This window comes from Giraffa tippelskirchi, chromosome 11 (genome assembly GCF_054371585.1).
Source record: "Giraffa tippelskirchi isolate mGirTip1 chromosome 11, T2T-mGirTip1v1.2.pri, whole genome shotgun sequence".
Lineage (NCBI taxonomy): Eukaryota > Metazoa > Chordata > Mammalia > Artiodactyla > Giraffidae > Giraffa > Giraffa tippelskirchi.
The window spans coordinates 126,653,246-126,673,994 of NC_137285.1; the positions used below are offsets into that span (position 1 = coordinate 126,653,246).

Consider the following 20,749-nt stretch of genomic DNA (forward strand, 5'->3'; position numbering starts at 1 on the left):
TCCCACCAGTGCCACTACCACCCCCAAAAGAGAAAAATTAGAGGAAGTTTGAAGACTGTCATGCACTGAAGGTAATTATGGCAGCAACAGAACTCAGATCCAGCTCAATTCCTGATTAAATTGATTCAACCCTCCAAATTAACAGAAGAATAAGCATGTCCTTTTTGTTCTCTGTTGCCCGGCAAATAATGTTCAATATTAAATTTAAAATTTTGAGACAAAAAAGCAAAACCAAAACAAAAATCCCTCACTACCACTACCAACAACAAAATGTTGAGAAGAGAAGAAATTTACAGAAAAAGACTCAGAGATGACTTAGGTGATGGAACTATCAGAAAGAGTATTTAAAATAAATATAGTTACTATGCTTCAGAATTTTGTGGAAAGGTAGATAACATAGAAGAACAGATGGTAAATTTCAGCTGAGAGGTGGTGGAAACTCTAAGAAACAGTCTAATGGATAGGCTGTAAACTGAAAACGACACTGATAAAGGTTGCCTTTGACAGACTCATCAGTAGATTCAGCACAACTGAGGAAAGAATCATTAAATTTGAAGATAGGTCAATAGAAATTATCTAACCTGAAGTACAAAGAGATTCTTTCACATCGAACTAAATTATTTCATTATCAGTGGTCTTATACTTCAAGGAATAAAAAAGGAACTTCTTCAGCAGAAGAAATATAATACCATACAGAAACTTGGCTCTACACACAAAAATTGAGAGATCCAGAAATGGTTGAAAGGAAGATATTATAAAGTCATTTTCTTTTTAGTTTTAATTTATTTTTAATTGAAGGATAATTGCTTTACAGTATTATGTTGGTTTCTACCCAACATTGGTGATCCAACCAGTCCATCCTAAAGGAGATCAGTACTGGGTATTCATTGGTAGGACTGATGTTGAAGCTGAAACTCCAATACTTTGGCCACCTGATGTGAAGAGCTGACTCATTTGAAAAGACCTTGATGCTGGGAAAGATAGAAGGCAGGAGGAGAAGGGGACGACAGAGGATGAGATGGTTGGATGGCATCACCAACTCAATGGACATGGGTTTGGGTGGACTCCAGGAGTTGGTGATGGACAGGGAGGCCTGGAGTGCTGCAGTTCATGGGGTCGCAAAGAGTCAGACACGACTGAGCGACTGAGCTGAACTGAACCTAACATCAACGTGAATAGGTCTACCCATGTCTCCTCCCACTTGAACATCCCTCCCACTTCCCCCTCATTCCACCCCTCTGGGTTGTCACTGAGCTCAGACTTGAGTTCCCTGAGTCATACTGCAAATTCCCATTGGCTGTCTATTTTACATATGGTAATCTATGTTACCATGTTACTGTGTCCATACATCTCACTCTCTCCTCCCGCCCTTCCTCCCTAAGCCATGTCCATAAATCTGTTCTCAATGTCTGTGTTGTCCATAGCTGCTCTGCAAATAGGTTCATCAGTTTTTTCTTATTTTTAGTTGCTCTAGAAGGCTATTGATTTTCTAATGCAACAGCAATGTTTTTGAGTTTGTAACAGGTGTAAAGTAAAATTTATGAAGTATTTTAAGAGTGGAGAAGGGAAAAGTTGGGAGTGTACTGTTTTCAGGATTTTATACTCTACATGAGGTGGTTTAATCTTATTTGAAGGTAGACTGTTATTAATTAAAGTTATATATTGTAAACTCTGGGGCAGCCACTAGAAATTTTAGGGGGAGGTAAGAGTAAGCCAATAATGAAGAAAGAGGGAATAAAAAAATAATCCAAAAGCATAGAAAAAGAGGGATAAAGAAACAAAGAATAAGAGAACATCAAGGAACACATCGAGAAAACAGCGAACAAAGTGGTAGTTTTTAACCTAAATGTATCAGTGATTATATTAAGTGTACATGTTCTAAATACCACAATTAAGATTATTCAGATTTTATAAAGATAAAAAAAGACCCAACTAAATGCTATCTACAAGAAGCACATTTTTAGTATAAAGTAATAGATTAAAGTAAAAGAATAAAAAAGTACACTATGCCAATACCAACCAAAAGAAAGCCAAAGTGACTCTATTAATATCAGGCAAGGTTGACACTTCAGAACAATGAATATTACTTGCAGTAAGGAGGGATATTACACTATGGTGCAGAGACTAGTTCATGAAAAGATAAAGCAATTCTAAATATGTATGAATATAACAACAGAGCTTATATATATATAAAGCAAAAACCGAAAGGAGACACAGCTAAATACACAGTTGTAGTTGGTAACCATAACACTCATTTCTCAGTAATTTATGTACCAAGCAGAGAATCAGTGAGGATAAAAGACATTAACAACATAATCAACTAACTTGGCCTAATTAAGCAGAATATACTTTTTTTTTTCCGAGTACTTATGGGATATTTAGTTGGGCCAGATTTGGTGTTATAAATAAATACAAATAATCAAAATAATGCAAAAAGTATTGTGTATCATGATACATACATATACATATCATGAGTCAAAGCAGAAAAAACAAAGAAAATTGGAAAATACTTTTGTCTGAATGAAAATATATCAGCATCTGAAGGGATGCTAGCTTAGAGGAAATTTATACCATTTGATGCTTATAGTAGAAAAGAAAGTCCTTCATTTAGTAACCTAAGCTTACATCTTAACTAGAAAAGAAGAGCAAATTAAACCCAAATCAAGCAGAAGGAAGGAAATAATTAAGGTCAGAAATCAGTGAACTTGAAAACAAAAGAGTAGAGAATGTCATTGAAACTAAAAGGTGTTCTTTGAAAAGATCAATATAATTGATAAGCCTCTAGCCAGACTGACCAAGTAAAAAGAGAGAAAGCATGAATTAACAGTATCAAGAATGAGAGAGGGAATATCACTACAGATCTTACAGTAATTAAAATGATAAATAAGGTAATGTTTTGAATAGCATAATCACAGTACATCAGAAGGGCACTAGAGCAAGGCTGATCAAATCTGGTACCACTTGAGCACCAAAATAATTAAATACAATAATGAATTATAAATCTTTGAAAAATAAAAGAGAATTCATGGTTCCATATTGATAATAGATAGCTAATGGAGAGGGAAGGCTTCTTGCTTAGAGAAGAATGCTGAATGCTAACTGATAAATATAGAGGGGGCACTGGAATTTGATTATTATTTTGCAACCATTGTAGTAAAGAATGATTCAAGCAGAAGATACCAGTCAATGCTGAATCTTGAGAAAATCAGATGAGAAGCAGGATATATCTGTGGTCTGAAAGATGGATATCATATGTAAAGATGGATATTGTATATGTAATATCCTTGGGAGGATACAACACCAATTGTGTAGTATTCAGGCTGGTAATATATAACCTGAACAACATGTGAAGAGATTGAGCACATCATTGCCTCTTTGTTACTACTTCTTATGAAGTGACTTTTGGAACTTAGGTTGACTTTCCCGAGGTTCAAAGGTTAATATAAACACAAAAGACTATGCATAAATATTAATCATTGCCATGCAAATATTTCGAGATACTTGGTTCTTCTCTGCCTGAGCCTAGCTAAACCAGACTCACTCAGTTTTGTTCCAGAGACTACCATGTAACCAATGAGAGGTGTATTACCTTTTAACAGAAAAATGTGGAGAGATGGTGCCTTAGATGGTGCCTCTGCGTTTTAAAGCCTGTGGAAGAGCCTTGTAGGAGACCTTTTTCTGGGTTTGGGTCTACTCTTCTTCTTTTTATTTGAAAATCATTTTGGGCTTAAAGAAAAACTGCAAGAATAAGAAGAGGTCAGAGAACACTTATATTCTTCACCCAGATTTACCCATTGTTAACATTTTACCCCATCTGTTAGCTGGCTAGTGTATTTTTAGATTTTATTTTCTTTGTTTTGCAAACGTTTTTGTTTTCTTTTGGTCATGTAATATGTTCTAAAGACCTTCAAAGCTAAAGAGGGTGCATAATATTTGCATTTCAAAACCCAGATCTGTCTTGACCTTATTTGTGATTTCACTAGAATTGAGGCAACCTTTTATCTGGGGTGAAGAATAAGATTGCAAATTTGTATAGTAGTGGAAGAATTCATGTGCTTTCTGGAAAAAGTACATGGGATGAGGGGTGGCAGTTGTCAATCTGAGTGTCTTCTGAAATCGTTGAGAGCGAAATCTGGGGAGGAATTATATTGCAGCTAAAGAAGATAAGTAGTATTTCTTGATTAAGTTCTGTCTGGGGAGCAGAGTTAATAACTTACTGGTCATTAACATAGAGTTGAGAGAGAAGAGCAGGGTGCTTAGACATATGTTGATAAAATTACTTAGGTTGGTGATTTTAGTGCTCAAGTCCAAACTATATTTTGATCAGTTCATCTACTTCTTGTTCCTCCCTAGAGGAGATGTACAGAAGAGATTCGGCTACCATTTCCTGTTAATCACAGTTCTTGGAACTAAACTCCTTTTTAAGATCTAGAACTTAGTATGTCAGAATCTAAGACTGTTTTCCTGTGCTTTAGGACCTTTGGCATTTTCAGGCCTGGTTATTGAGAGCCTGAGACAGGATCATTTTTTAGAGTAGGAAGATATAAAAGGATTTTATGATCACATAAATGAAAATGGAGGTCCCAAAGGTAATATAAACACAAAAGACTAGGCATATATACACAAATATTAATCATTGCCATGCAGATACTTAGAGGAAATTAAATGTCCTGTAATGGAATTGAGGTATTGGACTGCCAGTTAAAATGTAGACTGTTCTTTTAATTCATATCTATTGAGTTGTATTTTACAAGCCATTAAACACTGTAACTCAGACTATCTGTCAACATGTAAAAATGCTTGAGACATAAATTGGAAAAATCAGAATATATATTTCCTGCACACTATGCTTGTAACTAAAGCTATTTATATATATGAATAAGATGAATCATCATAAAAAACTTTACGAACTACTATATTGTAGTAGTCGATATGCAGGTAATTTTTCCTGCTCTATTACTTTTTATACTTTCAGCAATGTTCTGTATTATTCGTGGTTGAAAACAAATTAACCACTTGAAAAAGTAAGCTTTATTTTTTAGAGCAGTTGTAGGTGCATAGCAAAATTGATCAGAAGGTACAGATTCCCCATATACTCCCAGCCCCTACCTGTGCATAGCTTCCACTACCAGAGTGGTACATTTGTTACAGTTGATTAACCTTTAGTAAGTCATCCTTAACACCCAGAGTTCATAGCCAGTTTTTTATTTTTTTAGTGAAGTTGTCTGAATTTTGAACATCTCATTGGGGTTTCTTGATCAGCAACCCAGAAATCTGTAAGTAGAGAATCTTGAACTCGTACTCTTTGACTCCTGCTAGAGACTGTATAAAAATGGAAGCAGTCGGAATTTTATTCTGGTTAATCCCCCCAAAAATCCTCTATCCTCATTTTACCTTTTTTTAATTTTCCTCTCACAGTCAGGGGACTGGGCTCTGCCTGTTTGGTTGTGACTAGACAGTGCTGTCTGCAGTGTTACATCTGGAATTGTATCCTTTCATCTCCCTCTAGGAAGTGCATTTTCAGCTGAGCAGCTCAAGCTTCAACTCCAAAAGGAATCCCTAAATGAGTTGAGAAAGGAGTGCACTGCGAAAAGGTAAGCAGAACACTGAGAATGGTTGTTAGGGGTGTTGAGTTTACTTTGAGGAGAGGATTTAGAAATGGAGTATTTTTTTAAAGCTGCCAGTGTTAATGCCAGTTAATATGCTCAGTGCCACTTTCATTTATGCAGCCCATATTGTGTCATGCACTGTGCTAGAGGCGGTTATGAGGGCTCCTAGTACGTAGTCAGAATTGGAAGCCTGAACACTGTTCTTCTAGATTGCAGGGCTACAGTACCATGACTTCATGTTTGAATCTCCTCCTCTTGCAGTCTTCTACATTTAGTGCAGCTTACAGTTTTTCTTTAGTAATTTCTTCAGTCTTACTCCTGTTAGCTCACTTGCCTTAACCTCAGCAGTTCTCAGATTCTCTGACATAAGTCTCTCCAGCTGTCCAGTTCATTCTCCATGTTGCTAGCAGACTTCTCCTAAAATACTATTTTACCATTATTTTTTTCTCTTCTTAACAACAAGTGGTGATTATTTTCCTTCACTGTCAAATATAAAATGGTCCCCAATGGCTCAGGGGTAAAGAATCTGCCTGCAGTGCAGGAGGGGCGGGTTCAATCCCTGGGTTGGAAAGATCCCCTGGAGGAAGAAATGGCAACCCACTCCAGTGTTCTTGCCTGGAGAATGCCAGGGACAGAGGAGCCTGGCGGGCTCCAGTCCATGGGGTCACAGGGAGTCAGACACGACCGATTGCACGTACACTGGAGATAGAACTGTAGCTAATTTCAGTTGCTCCATGACATTCAGTTAACAAATACTAATAGTTTTTCCCTTTATTTTTTGCAGCACATGCTTAACTTGTTGCCACCTCTGATCTCCTCATCTTCACTCACTTTTACTGGAAAGTCATCACATTGTGCATTTTTGTTTAAGAAACTTTAGCAGTTAAGAAACGAGGAAAGAACCTGGGAGATCATCTAATCTAATCCTCTCAATTTGCAGATAGGAAGGCAAAGCTGTAGAAGTTACTCTTTGTCTGGTTCACCAGGAAAGCAGAACTAGATGCCTTTAAGTCTCAGCTCTCTTTGCATTGTACTGCTTTACGTTTCACTCTGACCTACTGCATTTCCTAAATTACCTCCTTTTTAACTGTTGACACAGTTGAGCAGGCAATATGCTCTGTGGGTAACTTAGCTGTTAGTCATGTTTCTTAAATAGTGTAAGGGAAAAGCTGCATCATCTCATGCCACACCCTTTGGCTTTGTCCTTTTTATTCTATTATTTTTGTAGTATGACAGCAGGTTATTTTTTGAGGTAGTTATAGCATCTGTAGTTGTAAATGAAAGTAGAATGCTGTTTTGAGGAAATACCATATGGGTATTTCCTGCAAATTGGCCTCAGTTTAAATGAGATTTTGGTCAGTTTACTGAGCCTCTCTAAATCTTTTTTTCTTGTTTGTAAAATAGATATAGTAATAATCAACCAAATAAGTTGTCATTGATATGATAATTAAAGCCATTTGTAAAGTTCCTGGCGTATAGTAGTAGGTGTCCAGTCAATGATTATTTGTATGTTTTACATCTCTTATCATGGTGCTGGTTACATACAATAGGCCTTATATAGTTAGGGTGATTGATGGTATATAGAGACAGATCAGGACTCATGTTAGCTATTATTCTTGTTTCTGCTTCTGAATTTCTGTGGCCCAATGCAGATCATTTAATTTTTCTCTGTGTCAGTTAGTTGGAAATAACCGTTACAAAGCAAGCAAACCTGTTTGTTTTTTGTTTTTTAACAAATGTGCTTTTTTTCTTTCCTCATTAGAGAACTCTTTCTGAAGACTAATGCTCAGTTGACAATTCGTTGCAGGCAGTTACTATCTGAGCTTTCCTACATTTACCCTATTGATTTGGTAAGTTTCAGATTTTCTGGAGAAAAAAAAATTTTTTTTTAAGAGATTTCTGTTTGAAATTTCCTCTCAAAGAAATTGTCTTAATTGTATGCTCTGTTATTATTCATTCAGAAGCTAATATTTATTTAAAAAGTAGATTTAGAATTAGTTGACATGAGGTTTCACTAGTTTATTTATTTTTTTCTGTCAATTTAGTGGTGGAGTGAACTCATCTTCACCTGAAAGAGTGCCAAATTATTTCTGGTTTCTTTAGGACTTTTTCTCTCAACGACATTATCAACTTCTACCTTATCTGAGACATGCATGCAAATACATACACATTGCTTTAAATATATAACTACTAGTTAATTTATATTTATTAGTATTACTTAAGATATTCCTGTGGTAGCTGTCAAGATGTTAAGTTTCTGAATTTGGTTTCTTAGAGTAAGTACAAATGTAAATTATTAGGATTCTTTTTTAGAGAATTAAATCTGCTAAATTTGATGGTTTTGTTTTCTTTCTAATGAAAAAGAACTTAAAAGACTAATTTTCTGAGAGGAAAGCTAATAGAATTTTAGGTTGCTCACAGACTCTTGTTAATTCTACTTAAAAATTCTCATCTATAGCTTTGAATTGGTCAAAGAATAGTTAGCTTTATGGTTAAAATTTTACATGACTTTTTGTTAGATATGTTTTTAAATGTCTATATTATATAGAAAATTTAGAGTGTATATCAAGATACAGATAATAGTATAATAAATGATCATGTATTCAGCTTCAATAGTTAGGGTAATATTTTATATCTATGACAGTATTGTCTTTGAATTAACACCTAAATTTTTTAGACTTAGAGCTTCTTTGTTTATACATAAAATTAATTTCATTCTTTGGTTATATTCACAGAATGAGCATAAAGATTACTTTGTATGTGGTGTCAAGTTGCCCAATTCTGAGGACTTCCAAGGTATTTTATTTCTTTTTACTTATAAAGATTTGGTATAAAATATGGGTGTGTTGCAAGGAGAAAGAGATATCTTGAAATGTTGGTTGCCTGTCCCTTCTTCCAGAAAGGTTTTGGAACGTTCTGTCCCTTCCCAATTGTGGGTATATAGAGTCAGATTCCCTGATGGAAGACTTAAGAGGATAGTTAGTCTAATCATGGGGGAAACATTGTTGAGCTTTCTACTTGAAAGTTAAAATAGTTTTCGAATGGGATTTAAGAAAATCAGACAGTAGGGTTCTCAAGAATACTAATAATATTCCTGTCCTTTTGGTTTGATTTTTCATGAAAAAATTGTGTTGGGAGCAAAGCAGTAAACCTTAGTCTGCTCTGTTTATAAAGTTGTATTTCTTCTGACATAAAATGTAGTTGAAAATTAAATTTTGTGACATTCCTACTCCCATAGGTTAAACTTGTTATACTGTCATTTCTGTCCTCTTTAATTAAAAGAAATTTATATTAAAGATGTTACAAATAGCATTTACAGTAATAGCTATATTTTAACATATTTTTCCTAATCTCTTTACCAGTATGCCAGAGAAAAGAACTTATTTGACATTTGGATAGAAAGATTGCTTTTATTGTTAGCAGAGTGGGTTCTTTTCTCCTAACATAAACAATGCTTTGAGGACTACTAAGTAGTTCTATAGATTATACCCAAAGCTAGCACATTAATCTATTTGGGAGTAAGTTATTCCAGAATAGAGCATTACTAGTTCTTATTGGGACTTTCTTCCATTTCCCTGTAAAGAATATGTTATTTGTGATCCTTTAACATTTAAGACTGCTTTAGTATATTACCTTCTTTGTCCTTTACAACAAGTAGTTGGGACATAATGTAAAAAGCGTTATAAATGAACCTAGCTAAGAAACAAAAATAGAGTCAGGGACAAAGAGAATAGACTAGTGGTTGCCAAGGGAAAGGGATGGTAGAAGGTAGGAGTGGGAGTTTGGGATTAGTAGATGCAAACTGATATATATAGAAACAACAAGGTCCTACAGTATAGTAAAGAAAACCATATTCAGTATCCTTTGATAAACCATAATGGAAAAGAATACAAAAAAGAATGTGTGTGTGTGTGTGTGTATAGTTTTATATATATATATATGTGTGTGTGTGTTTATGTATATATATAACTGAGTCACTTTGCTGTACAGCAGAAATTAATACACCCACTCCAGTGTTCTTGCCTGGAGAATCCCAGGGATAGGGGAGCCTGGTGGACTGCCATCTATGGGTTGGCACAGAGTCTGACATGACTGAAGCAAGGCAGCAGCAGAAATTAATACAATGTTGTAAATTCAACTATTGTGGTGGTTTGGTTGTTAAATTGTGTCCAACTTTTGCAACCTCCAAGGACTGTAGCCCACCAGGCTCCTCTGTGCATGGGATTGTTGAGGCAGGAATACTGGAATGGTTTGCCGTTTCCTTCTCCAGGGGATCTTTCTGACCCAGGGATCCAGCCTGGGTCTCCTGCACTGCAGCAGATTCTTTACCGACTGAGCTACCATTCAACTATACTGCAATTAAAAAAAAATTTTTTTTAAGTGATTAAAACAGGAATGGGAAGACCTGTATTTGAGTCCTGGTTCCCTTTCTAGAAACCACGTATTTTGGACCAAGTCGTCTAAGCTTTGAGTTGATTTTCTAATTGATAGTATGAACACATTAGTTCATGTACTACCTACTTTACATGATTGTTAAGATTTTATTTAAGAACAAGACATTTTGCCTTATCTTTTATCCTCCCGAAAACAAAATAACCCAATAAGAAAGGTGCTATAATCTCATTTTATAATGTGTGAATGAGCTATTTAGTGACTTGCTCAAGACCACAAAACTAGGTAATGATCTTACTGGGATTTGTCTGGTTTCCATTGTACAGTGTTCCCACTCATCTCTGTAAGTCATACACATGTGCTTTGGTGTTAATTTTAAGTCATGGTGTCTTGAAGTTCATGACACATCTTTTTCCCCATTCTTTCTTTCATTCATTTATTTAATAAACCTAATAAGTACCTTGAGCCCTTGCCCAGGTTGTAGGAATACAGAATATTCTTTCATTGAAAAAAATATCAACTGAGCATCTAAATGCCAGGCATGTGCTGCTTTGAGGATATGATGATGGAAAAAGCAAATATACTCTCTTCTTTCATAGAGCATATAACCTCTTAAAGGAGATAAAAAATAAAGGCAATAAATAAGAAAAGAAGTATTTAACAAGTATTTAATAAAAGAGTATGCTATCTTGGAGAATAGGGAAACCGACTGTAGATAAAGTAATCAGAGAAGACCTCTCTGAGGAGAAACGTTTAACAGAAAATCTGAAGGCTGAAAGGAACCAGGCTTCCCTGGTGGCTCAGCTGGTAAAGAATCTGCCTGCCATGTGGGTGACCTGGGTTCGATCCCTGGGTTGGGAAGATCCCCTGAAGAAGGAAATGGCTACCCACTCCAGTATTCTGGCCTGGAGAATTCCATGGACTATATAGTGCATGGGGTTGCAAAGAGTTATACACAACTGATCGACTTTCACTTCACCCACTACAGCTGGGGGAGAAGATTTCCTAGAAGAGGGGGAGGTCATGATTGAGGATTCTGAGGAATTGGCTTGATATATCTGAAAAAATTCAGGATGAGGGGCATGGGAGAAGATACGTGTATTCTGGGAAAATCATGTAATTTCTCAGAGCTTAAGTCACGTATGGATGTGAGAGTTGGACTATAAAGAAAGTTGAGCGCCGAAGAATTGATGCTTTTGAACTGTGGTGTTGGAGAAGACTCTTGAGAGTCCCTTGGACAGCAAGGAGATCCAACCAGTCCATCCTAAAGGAGATCAGTCCTAGGTGTTCATTGGAAGGACCGATGTTGAAGCTGAAACTCCATTACTTTGGCCACCTGATGCAAAGAGCTGACTCATTGGAAAAGACCCTGATGCTGGGAAGGATAGAGGGCAGGAGGAGAAGGGGATGACAGAGGATGAGATGGTTGGATGACATCACCGACTCAATGGACATGAGTTTGGGTAGGCTCCGGGAGTTGGTGATGGACAGGGAGGCCTGGCGTGCTGCAGTTCATGGGGTTGCAAAGAGTCGGACACGACTGAGCAACTGAACTCAATTTCTTCACCTGTAAAATGAGGTAATATTTACATCTTCAGTTCATTGTGATGATTGAGTGAGATAGCATTTGGAAGAGCTTTTCCTATAGAAGGCACTCAATAAATGTAATTGGAATTAGTTGCCAGAGAGAGGAAGGAAGGACAGACCGGAGCAAACCTGTGTGGCTGGGGCAGGGTGAGAAAAGAGAAGAATTCCATCAGTAGATGTAGGAGAGTCAGCCAGGGTCTTGAGGCCACTGAAAGGAATTTCTATTTTATTCTCAGTGGAGTGGGAAACCCTGAAGGGCTTCAAGAAGGGGGATGATATGAATTGATGTTTTTTAAAAATCACTCTGGCTGCTACATCTAGAATGATAGGTGGCAACAGGAGAAGCAGGGATACTACTGGTGTTAGAGTATCACCTCAGTTCATTCTGGGATGTTTCTTGATTCTATTTTTGTTTTCTGGAGTTGATTCATTTCCTAATTTTTCCCAGCTTTTGTTCCCTATCTATACATCCAAGCTGAATACATTCCTTCTTCCCCTAAAAAAATTAGTTTATCTTTTAGTTTTAGTGTAGTTTTTACTGCTAAAAAAATGAAATAAATGTTTAATTCTACTCTAAGGCCCTATTTACTTACCATAACTTGTAGGAATTAGTTTTAAGAAGCACATATGGTAGTATTGGACTTTAAAATCTTATGTTCACATTCTGCAAGGTACTTCCATGTACTTTGAACTTACTGAGTGCCTTGTGTGTGTCATTTATGGTGCCAGGTGCTGAGGGTATGCAAAGGTGACCAAGGCATTGATCCTACCTCAGTGAAACTTCAGTCCACTTGAGGTTAACTTGCAATCAAGCCAATCAGTAAATATCTATTGAATTTGTACTCTGTTTCAGGCACTTAGAAGTTTACACTGGGTATGTGGGACTTAAAGAAGTGGGAATAATCAGATCTACCAGGAGGGAATCAAGAAAGTCTTATAGAGAAGATGATACCTGAAGTATTTTTAAAGATAAAATAGTATTACCTTGTTGAAAGAAGGATGGGAAATTTTAGATTCAGTGAGTAGAAATATGTAACATGAAACATCATACATGATGCTGTCTTGTTTACGTAATTCCCACCACTGTGAGAATTAGTTCCTTCTGTGAGGGAAAGAATTACACTCAGCTCTTTTTTGTTGTTTTTTTCTAAAGACGAGAAAATTGAGGCTCAGCGAGATTAGTTAATTTTTCTGAAGACTCATACTAGCCAGTGGCAGAACTAAAGTCACCCGTGGTTGGCCTGATTTTAAGGCCCGTATTACTCCTGTCATGATGCAGTTTTCCTCCTTGTTTCGAATAATAACCTCTTCCAGACGTCTAACAAGTTTTTAGTCTTCTGTAGCAGTTGCATGCTTAGTAAGACTCTAGTGATGGAAATCTAAACTGATATTGTGTTATATTCATGAAACTTTGCTGAGATAGACTTTACATTGCGTGGCTTGATACTGTTTGGGAAACTCCTGCATAGTGGCCCAACATTTGTTGTGTTCTTCTTTTTAACTGGGTAAGTTTCTGTTAGAGTATGGCAGAGAGACCTGGACACAAGTGGGAAAAGTTGTCCTGTGAAGGGTATTCACTTGAGTTCCATTGACTGGGACATTTCTCATCCAAAAAAAGAAAAAAACTGTTTGTGTGTATTTTTAAGTAATCTATAACACAAGAGCCTTTTGTGGTAATGAGACCCAGATTTCCTTCTGTGTCTGTATCCCTTTATGCAGGCATGATTTCTTGGAAAGGAGAGTCCATATGTCAAACACTGTCTCATTGAGAACGTGGAATGATTCCATAGATGCTGTGGCAATGATTAGAGTCTTAAATATTTTGTCCTGTCTGGATCAGTGGGTGCTTGGTTCCTTACCAAATCAACTGCCTCAGTGATTGGGAAGGCAGGATGGTAAGAGCTTTTAGATCACTTATTGTACTTGGATGCATTTGAATATTAATAGTTTGTCCAACATGTAAGTCAGAGAGACATTTGAATTAATTTATAATGTTGTCATGGCCATTGTGAATTTGTGGAATCTATTATTATAAAAATTACATAAAAGAGGCTAATGTAATTGTTCTGAGCATGCTTGAAATAGACTAGGCAAGACTAGGTTAGATATTTTAAATCCATTTTAAAACATTTAAAATTATCAGCCTACAAGATTTTCACCTTGCAATGCATTTATCAGGATGTAAACCCATTGTAAACTGAGGAAGATCTGTAATGTAATGTGAATCAGATCCACATTATTGTCTTAATTAACCAAAAGAAATGCATGTCTAAGTCTTTTCAGCTTAAAAAAAAAAGAAAAATTATATAAAAGATTTATTATCACAAAAATTACCACAGCCCCAGGTAAATGTAGCTACCTACGTTTAAAGGAACAAATAGGAAATACTGTGAGGAAACTGCAGAATTTTTTTTTTGTTTGTAAGCCCCTGAAAACATTATTTTAATCAGGGCTTTTTTCCTTTACCTGAGTCTTAACAGCTTGTTCCTGTTCTTCCCTGGACCCTCCCGTTCCCCCTCTAGCTTCTTTTCACCAACAAGCCTGTCAGCTGTGACCTCTCTAACCTGCAGAGCAGCATGAGGAACACAAGCCTCTGCTCTGCATCAGGTGTTAGGGACGTCATTAATGGTTCCTGGAAAAGCACACCCTAGAGAGCCAGGTTTGGGCTTTGGCAGGTAAAAAGTCTTTTAGATCTTGGAATGCTGGAAACCTGAAACCTTTCAGTTTTTTTAGCTAAAGTGATTGGCAACAGAATGTGACATCTGAGGTTTCGTGGCCAGCAATAGCCATAATTAACCACATGAGCTCACATTTTCCCACTGGAGATTCAGTGGTCTTGGGGTGATGAAAGTGACTTCCCTACCAGGAGGTGGTTTTCCTTTTGAGGGTATTGGAGTACCTGTGGGCCCTGTAATGCCTCACCCGTGGTCCTTTTAAAATGCTTTTTAATATAAAGCTTCAATATTGGAAATCCAACACCATGGTGTTTAACTGTGAGGTTGTGACTGAGCACTATGGCCTGGAATGGGAAGCAACCGAGGGTTTTTAATGGGTGAGCTGGGGGAGTCTTGTGGTGAAAATAATGGTGAGTGTGAATAACCAGAATCAAAGCTGATTTCCAGTATTACCCAAGTTTTCATTTTTTGCTATTTCCTTTTGGTTTTTGCTGTATGTATATAGGATTCTCTTAGAGATGCCCTTTTATGTTTAATTTAAGCAAAATTGTTTTATTGAAAGGAGGTAATGTTAGAAGACCAATTTCTGTTCTTTTACTAGATATGTAGATGTAGTCCTTGAAATAGATAAATGTAATGCTTTAGTATTACCCTTTTAGTAATATGGAAAAATGCAGATGCTTGAGTGTTTAATATTGGATAGATTTTTTTTAAACATTAATACTTTGCATTTGACCTGTTTGGCAGGCTAAGAGGCCCTCTGATTTTTGGAAGTTTTCAGATCCTTTTCTGTAGGTCACATAGAAAAGGAAAAGCTTAGTGTAAAGCACATATGTGTGTGGGTGCTCAGTCACTCAGTCGTGTTTGACTCTGCAACCCCATGGACTCTAGCCCACCAGGCTCCTCTTTCCATGGAATTTTCCAGGCAAGAATACTGGAGCAGGTTGCCATTTTCCACTCTAGGAAATCAATCCCGACGCAGGGATCGAACCTGCCTCCCCTGCTTGCCAGACAGATTCTTTACCACTGCGCCTCCTGGGAATCCCAAAGTACACAAAGGAAAGTCCAAACTTAATGTAGTTTTATTCTTCATTACTTACTGAAAGTTTTCTTTTTCTTCCTCTTTTCCTCTCCCTTCAAAAGAGGATCCTTAAAGACCAAGTCCTTGTACTAATAGGAATATTTTAAATTTAATAAGCATTATTCTTAAAGAAAACAGGAGGTGGGATTCAGCAACCTCTTTCATGGAACTCATTGTACCAGCTGTGATTCCAGGTGTAGATGCTTGAAGGGGCTGGGGTGTAGATACAATTCTTTTACTCCTGCATTCATAGTTTTTACTTATATGGTTTTGACTAACTCACTTATACCACTTGAATCTTATTTTTCTCATTTCTAAATTAGCAGCATCAGATTCAATGATTTCTAAGGCTTCTCCCAGCTCTGATCTTATATGATGATTAAATTATATTGTGATGAATCTACAGTGTAATATAATTTTAGTTTCTAAGGTAATCTGATACGCATATTTCAACAGAAGTAAAGTATTATAGTAGTAAAGGTACTTGAGTGGGACTGAGCCAGGAGCACATGGTCTCTAAAAATAGTCCTAGTTAGTTAAGGCATGCCCAATAGCTGCATAGAGTGCTGTTTGATTTTTTTTTCCATCAATTTGATTTGAGAGAACATGTCACCAAAGATTCACAGACTTTTTGTGTGTTTTTTGCTCTTACTAGAAAAGAATGAAGAAACTAAAATAATAAACGTGTCATATGCTTCTAGACTCCCAAGTTAAAAAAATTGTTGTATATTCCACAGTAACGTTCTGCAACAGTATGGTAGAGTGCTTAAAGACAAAGGCCTTGGTGTCAGGTCAACTGCTATCCTCGCTATATTAGTTTGAACAAGTTCCTTAAGTTCTTGAACCTTATTTGTTCATCTATAAATTGAATGAAATAGCATATAAAACATGCCCAGTTTATTAACTTTTGATGAATGAGTGACTGCCAGAAATAGAGCACCATGGTCAATTCCTGGCAGGAAAAGAAAAGTGTACAATAAAAGTTACCTATTTTTACAGTATGATCAAAGAATCTGTTTTGGTAGTCAGGTGTGGAGAATGCATTGAGTGGTATATGCCAATAGTGGCTTTCCTATACAGTAAGAAGATAGTGCTTAGATAACCAGGTTTAAATATAAAAGAAGAATGTGGGAAATATTACTAACAATTGAAGTTAAAGTTACTCTTAGAAATCAGGAAATACTCAAGCCAAGGTCATCTCAATCATTTTAGCCTTTCTCTAGCCAGAAGTATTCTAGATATGTGTTAAATCTATGTGTGTATGTGTGTGTGAGAGAGAGAGAGACAAAGAGAGAACTTTTTAAAGTATTTTAAGAATACCATATACCAAGTAGTTACTTTTTTCTTCTCCCTTGGGGCAAGCTTAAAACTTCTTATTGTATTATTCTCAGTTCTGAATACTTGAATGATTATCACTTCCTAGGCAGTAGCAGAAATCTAGATGTTGAGTTAAAAATCTGTGACTTCTTACAAGATATGTACTGTAGGATACATGTATTCTTTTTCCAACACTTACTTCCACCGAAATTGCATCAATAGGATGTATTAATATATGAACAGTGTGGTTTTTTTACCTTTTACTATTTAAAACACTTTTCTTCTCTGTCCTGTCTCAAACATCACTGACTTATTTAAACAATACTCTCTTTATGAATATTGAGAATGTACCCTGTAAGGATGTGCTGTGCTATTTCACTTTACCTTGGAATTAATAATGTTGTACAGTAGTATAACAGTACAACTATTTTGCTTGGTAAAGTTTTTAATGAATAAAATGTATGATGTTTATATAGTATGCAATGTTTAAATCTCTGAAACTAATTTTCACATTGTATAGTAGACTCAAGTATTATTTTTGGCATTAAAAATGCTGGGAAAGAAAGTAATGAAGACTTGACTGTACTAAGAACTCTTAAGATTATATATCAGATGTTAATCTCACCACATTAATTATTGGGAAATAGTTTTAAATATAGTAGATGAAATTTCAAATCTTATTAATATATTTAGATGTGTGTAAAATCATATTTAGATAGGTGAATAATATTTTATCAATTATTTCTTATAAAATCTCTCTTGAAATTGATTCATTATGATCTTGTGGCTACATTTATGAAGTAAATAGCTGTTTTCTGTTTTTCTGTTTTTGAATTAACAGCAAAAGATGATGGGAGCATTGCTGTTGCCCTTGGTTATACTGCACATTTGGTATCCATGATCTCCTTTTTCCTACAAGTGCCCCTCAGATATCCTGTAATTCATAAGGGATCTAGATCAACAATCAAAGATAATATTAATGACAAGCTGACTGAAAAGGAGAGAGAGTAAGTATCCTTTTACAATATACTTTTAATATTGGGCCAGTATGAAGCATCGAGTGTATTAAAAATATAAAAGGTGACCTAGGTTGTGGTAATTTTTGTATATGCTTTGTGAAGTGCTCCATTTCTTTTAAATAAAATGTAGGCAGAATTACTAGTGATAGCAAAATTGACCCATTCAAGTTTAATTTGCTTTTGTGAGGCAAGTATCGGGGCTTCCCAGATGGCTCAGTGGTAAAGAATCCACCTGCCAATGCAGGAGATGCCGGAGATGCAAGTTCAATCCCTGGGTCAGGAAGATCCCCTAAAGGTGGAAATGACAACCCATTCCAGTATTCTTGCCTGGAAAATCCCATAGACAGAGGAGCCTGGCGAGCTGTAGTCCACAGGGTTGCAAAGAGCTGGACACAGCTGAGCGACATGCATGCAGTAGTGGCCTTACAGAAAGCATTATGAAGTATTCCCTCTCTTCTACTTTCTTGGAAGAGTTTGAGGTTTGCTGTTAATTCTTCTTTTAAATGTTTGTTAGAATTTACCAGTTGGAGCCATGTGATTTTGCACTTTTCTTTGTTGGGAGGTTTTTGATTAGTGATTCAATTATAGGTCTGTTCATATTTTTTTTATATATTCTTGACTCAGTTTAGATAATTTGTGTGTTTCCAAGAACAGTACTATTTCATCTAGGTTATGTAATTTGTTGATGAGAGTTGTTCATAATATTATTTTGTAATCATTTTCATTTCTGTAAGGTCTTTAATGATGTCTATTTTCATGTCTGATTTTAGCTGTTTGTGTCTTTTCTCTTTTATTTTCTTATTGATGTGAAAAACTTATCTAGAATAAGAAGAATTGATGGATCTTTTCAAAGAACTCACTTTTTTATTTTGTTGATTCTATTATTTTATATTATTTTTGTATTCTCTCTCCACTCTATTATTTCCTTCATTCTGCTAGCTTTGGGTTTCATTTTCTATTACTTAGATGTAAAGTTAGGTTACTGATATGAGAGCTTTCTTTTTTAGTGTCAGTGTTTATATCTTTAAACTTCTACTTCCACAATAAATTGTGGCATGTTGCATTTTTATTTTCATTCATCTCAAAGTATTTTCTAATTCTCCATGTGATTTCTTCAGTTAACCCACTGGTTATTTTAAAAGGGTTTAGTTTTCACACTTGTGAATTTTCTAGTTTTCCTTCTGTTATTGAACTCTAGTTTAATTCCACTGTGATGGAGAAATAGATAGTTTGTATGAGTTCAGTATGTTTAAATTTATTAAGACTTGTTTTGTTGCCTAATATATGGTCTGTCCTAGAGAATGTTGCACAAGCATTTGAGAAGAAAGTATCTTCTACTGTTAGATGCAATGTTCTATATATGTGTTAGGTTTAGTTCATTTGCAGTGTTGTCAAGTCTTAGATGTCCTTATTGATGTTCTATCTAGATATGCTTTCCATTATTGAAAATTCAGTGTTAAACTCTCCAACTATTATTGTAGGACTATTTCTCCTTCAATTCTGTCAGTGTTTGCTTCTTTTATTTGGAGGCTCTGTCATTTGGTGCATATGTTTTGAGATACTATTTCTTGATAAACTGACCCTTTTATCATTATATAATGAACTTTTTTGCCTCTTGAAACAAGTTTGACCTAAAAACTATTTTGCCTGATATTAGCATGGCCTCTCAGCTCTCTTTTGGTTACTGTATTTGGGAATATCTTTCTCATCCTTTCACTTTGAACCTATTTGTGTCTTTGGATCTAAAATGAGTCTCTTATAGGCAGTATATAGTGGATCATTTTAACTCCTTTCTGCAGATCTTTGCCTTTTGATTGGAGACTTTCATTTACTTCTATTTAACATAATTTATGGTATGAAAGGACTTCCTTCTGCCATTCCCCCCCTCCCATATTTCTTATACCTTTTATTGTGCCTCATTTTCCTCCATTACTGCCTTTGTTTTTCTTAATTGATTTTTTGTAGTGTACGATTTTGATTCCCGTCTGATTTCTTTTTCAGTGTATTTAAGATATTTTCTTATTGGTGACTCTGGGATTATCGTTAACATTCTATAACAGTCTACTTTGAAATAATACCCATTTAGCTTCATTAGTATGTAAAAACTCTGCTCCTCTATACCTCTGTCTTCCCACCTTTAGGTTCTTGTTGTCACTGATGACATCTTGATGCATTGTGTGCCCATACTACTGTCTTTTTTAATTTACCCGTGTAGTTTTCTTCACTGGAGACCTTTATTTCTTTGTTCAGTTTCAGTAACTGTGTAGTGTCCTTTCATTTCAACCAGAAGGCCTTAGCCTTCACTTCTTGCAGTAAGCCTAGCAGTTAGCCAGAGGCGAAAGCCTAGGGTCTTCTCAGGTCTTTTCTGAGCATGCATTCTGTTCTGAGCATGTATACAATGTCCTTTTTATTTTTAAAATTTTTTATTTAATTATTTAATTTTTATTTTGTATTGGAGTGTTGTTGATTAACAATAGTGTGCCAGTTTAATGTGCACAGCAAAGTGATTCAGTTAAACATATACATGTACCTATTCTTTTTCTAATTCTTTTGCCATTTAGGTTATTACAGAATACTGAACAGAGTTCCCTGTGTTATACAGTAGGTCCTTGTTGGTTATCTGTTTTAAACATAGCAGTGTATACATGTCAACCTCAAACTCCTAATCTATCCCTCCCCCGATGCTTCACACCTGGTAACCATAAGTCTACTCTCTGTGAGTCTGTTTCTGTTTTGTAAATAAGTTCATTTGTATCATTCTTTAAGATTCTTCATATAAGCTATATTATATGATACTTGTCTTTGTCTGACTAACTTCACTTAGTATAGTAATCTTCATGTCCATCCATGTTGCTGCAAATGGCATTATTTTATTCTTTATTATGGCTGAGTAATAGTCCATTGTATATATGTACTATATTTTCTTTATCCATTCATCTGTCAGTGGATATTTATGTTGCATCTATGTCTTGGCTATGGTATGCAATGATGTGATGAACATTGTGGTGCATATATCTTTTCAAGCCATGCTTTTCTCTGGATATATTTTCAGCAGTGGGATTGCTGAAT

At 35.8% G+C, this 20,749-nt stretch overlaps 1 protein-coding gene across 5 annotated transcripts in view; it reads left to right on the forward strand.

The window, feature by feature from the left end:
• UVRAG (UV radiation resistance associated) overlaps positions 1-20,749 on the forward strand; it is a 311,614-nt gene that overhangs the window by 170,412 nt on the left and 120,453 nt on the right. For all 5 annotated transcript variants that reach the window (XM_081543163.1, XM_081543165.1, XM_081543164.1 and 2 more), the window contains 4 exons: positions 5,510-5,594; positions 7,372-7,459; positions 8,345-8,405; positions 17,503-17,668. In XM_081543163.1, the coding sequence (XP_081399289.1) occupies positions 5,510-5,594; positions 7,372-7,459; positions 8,345-8,405; positions 17,503-17,668 (400 nt within the window). The remainder of the gene's footprint in view (positions 1-5,509; positions 5,595-7,371; positions 7,460-8,344; positions 8,406-17,502; positions 17,669-20,749) is intronic.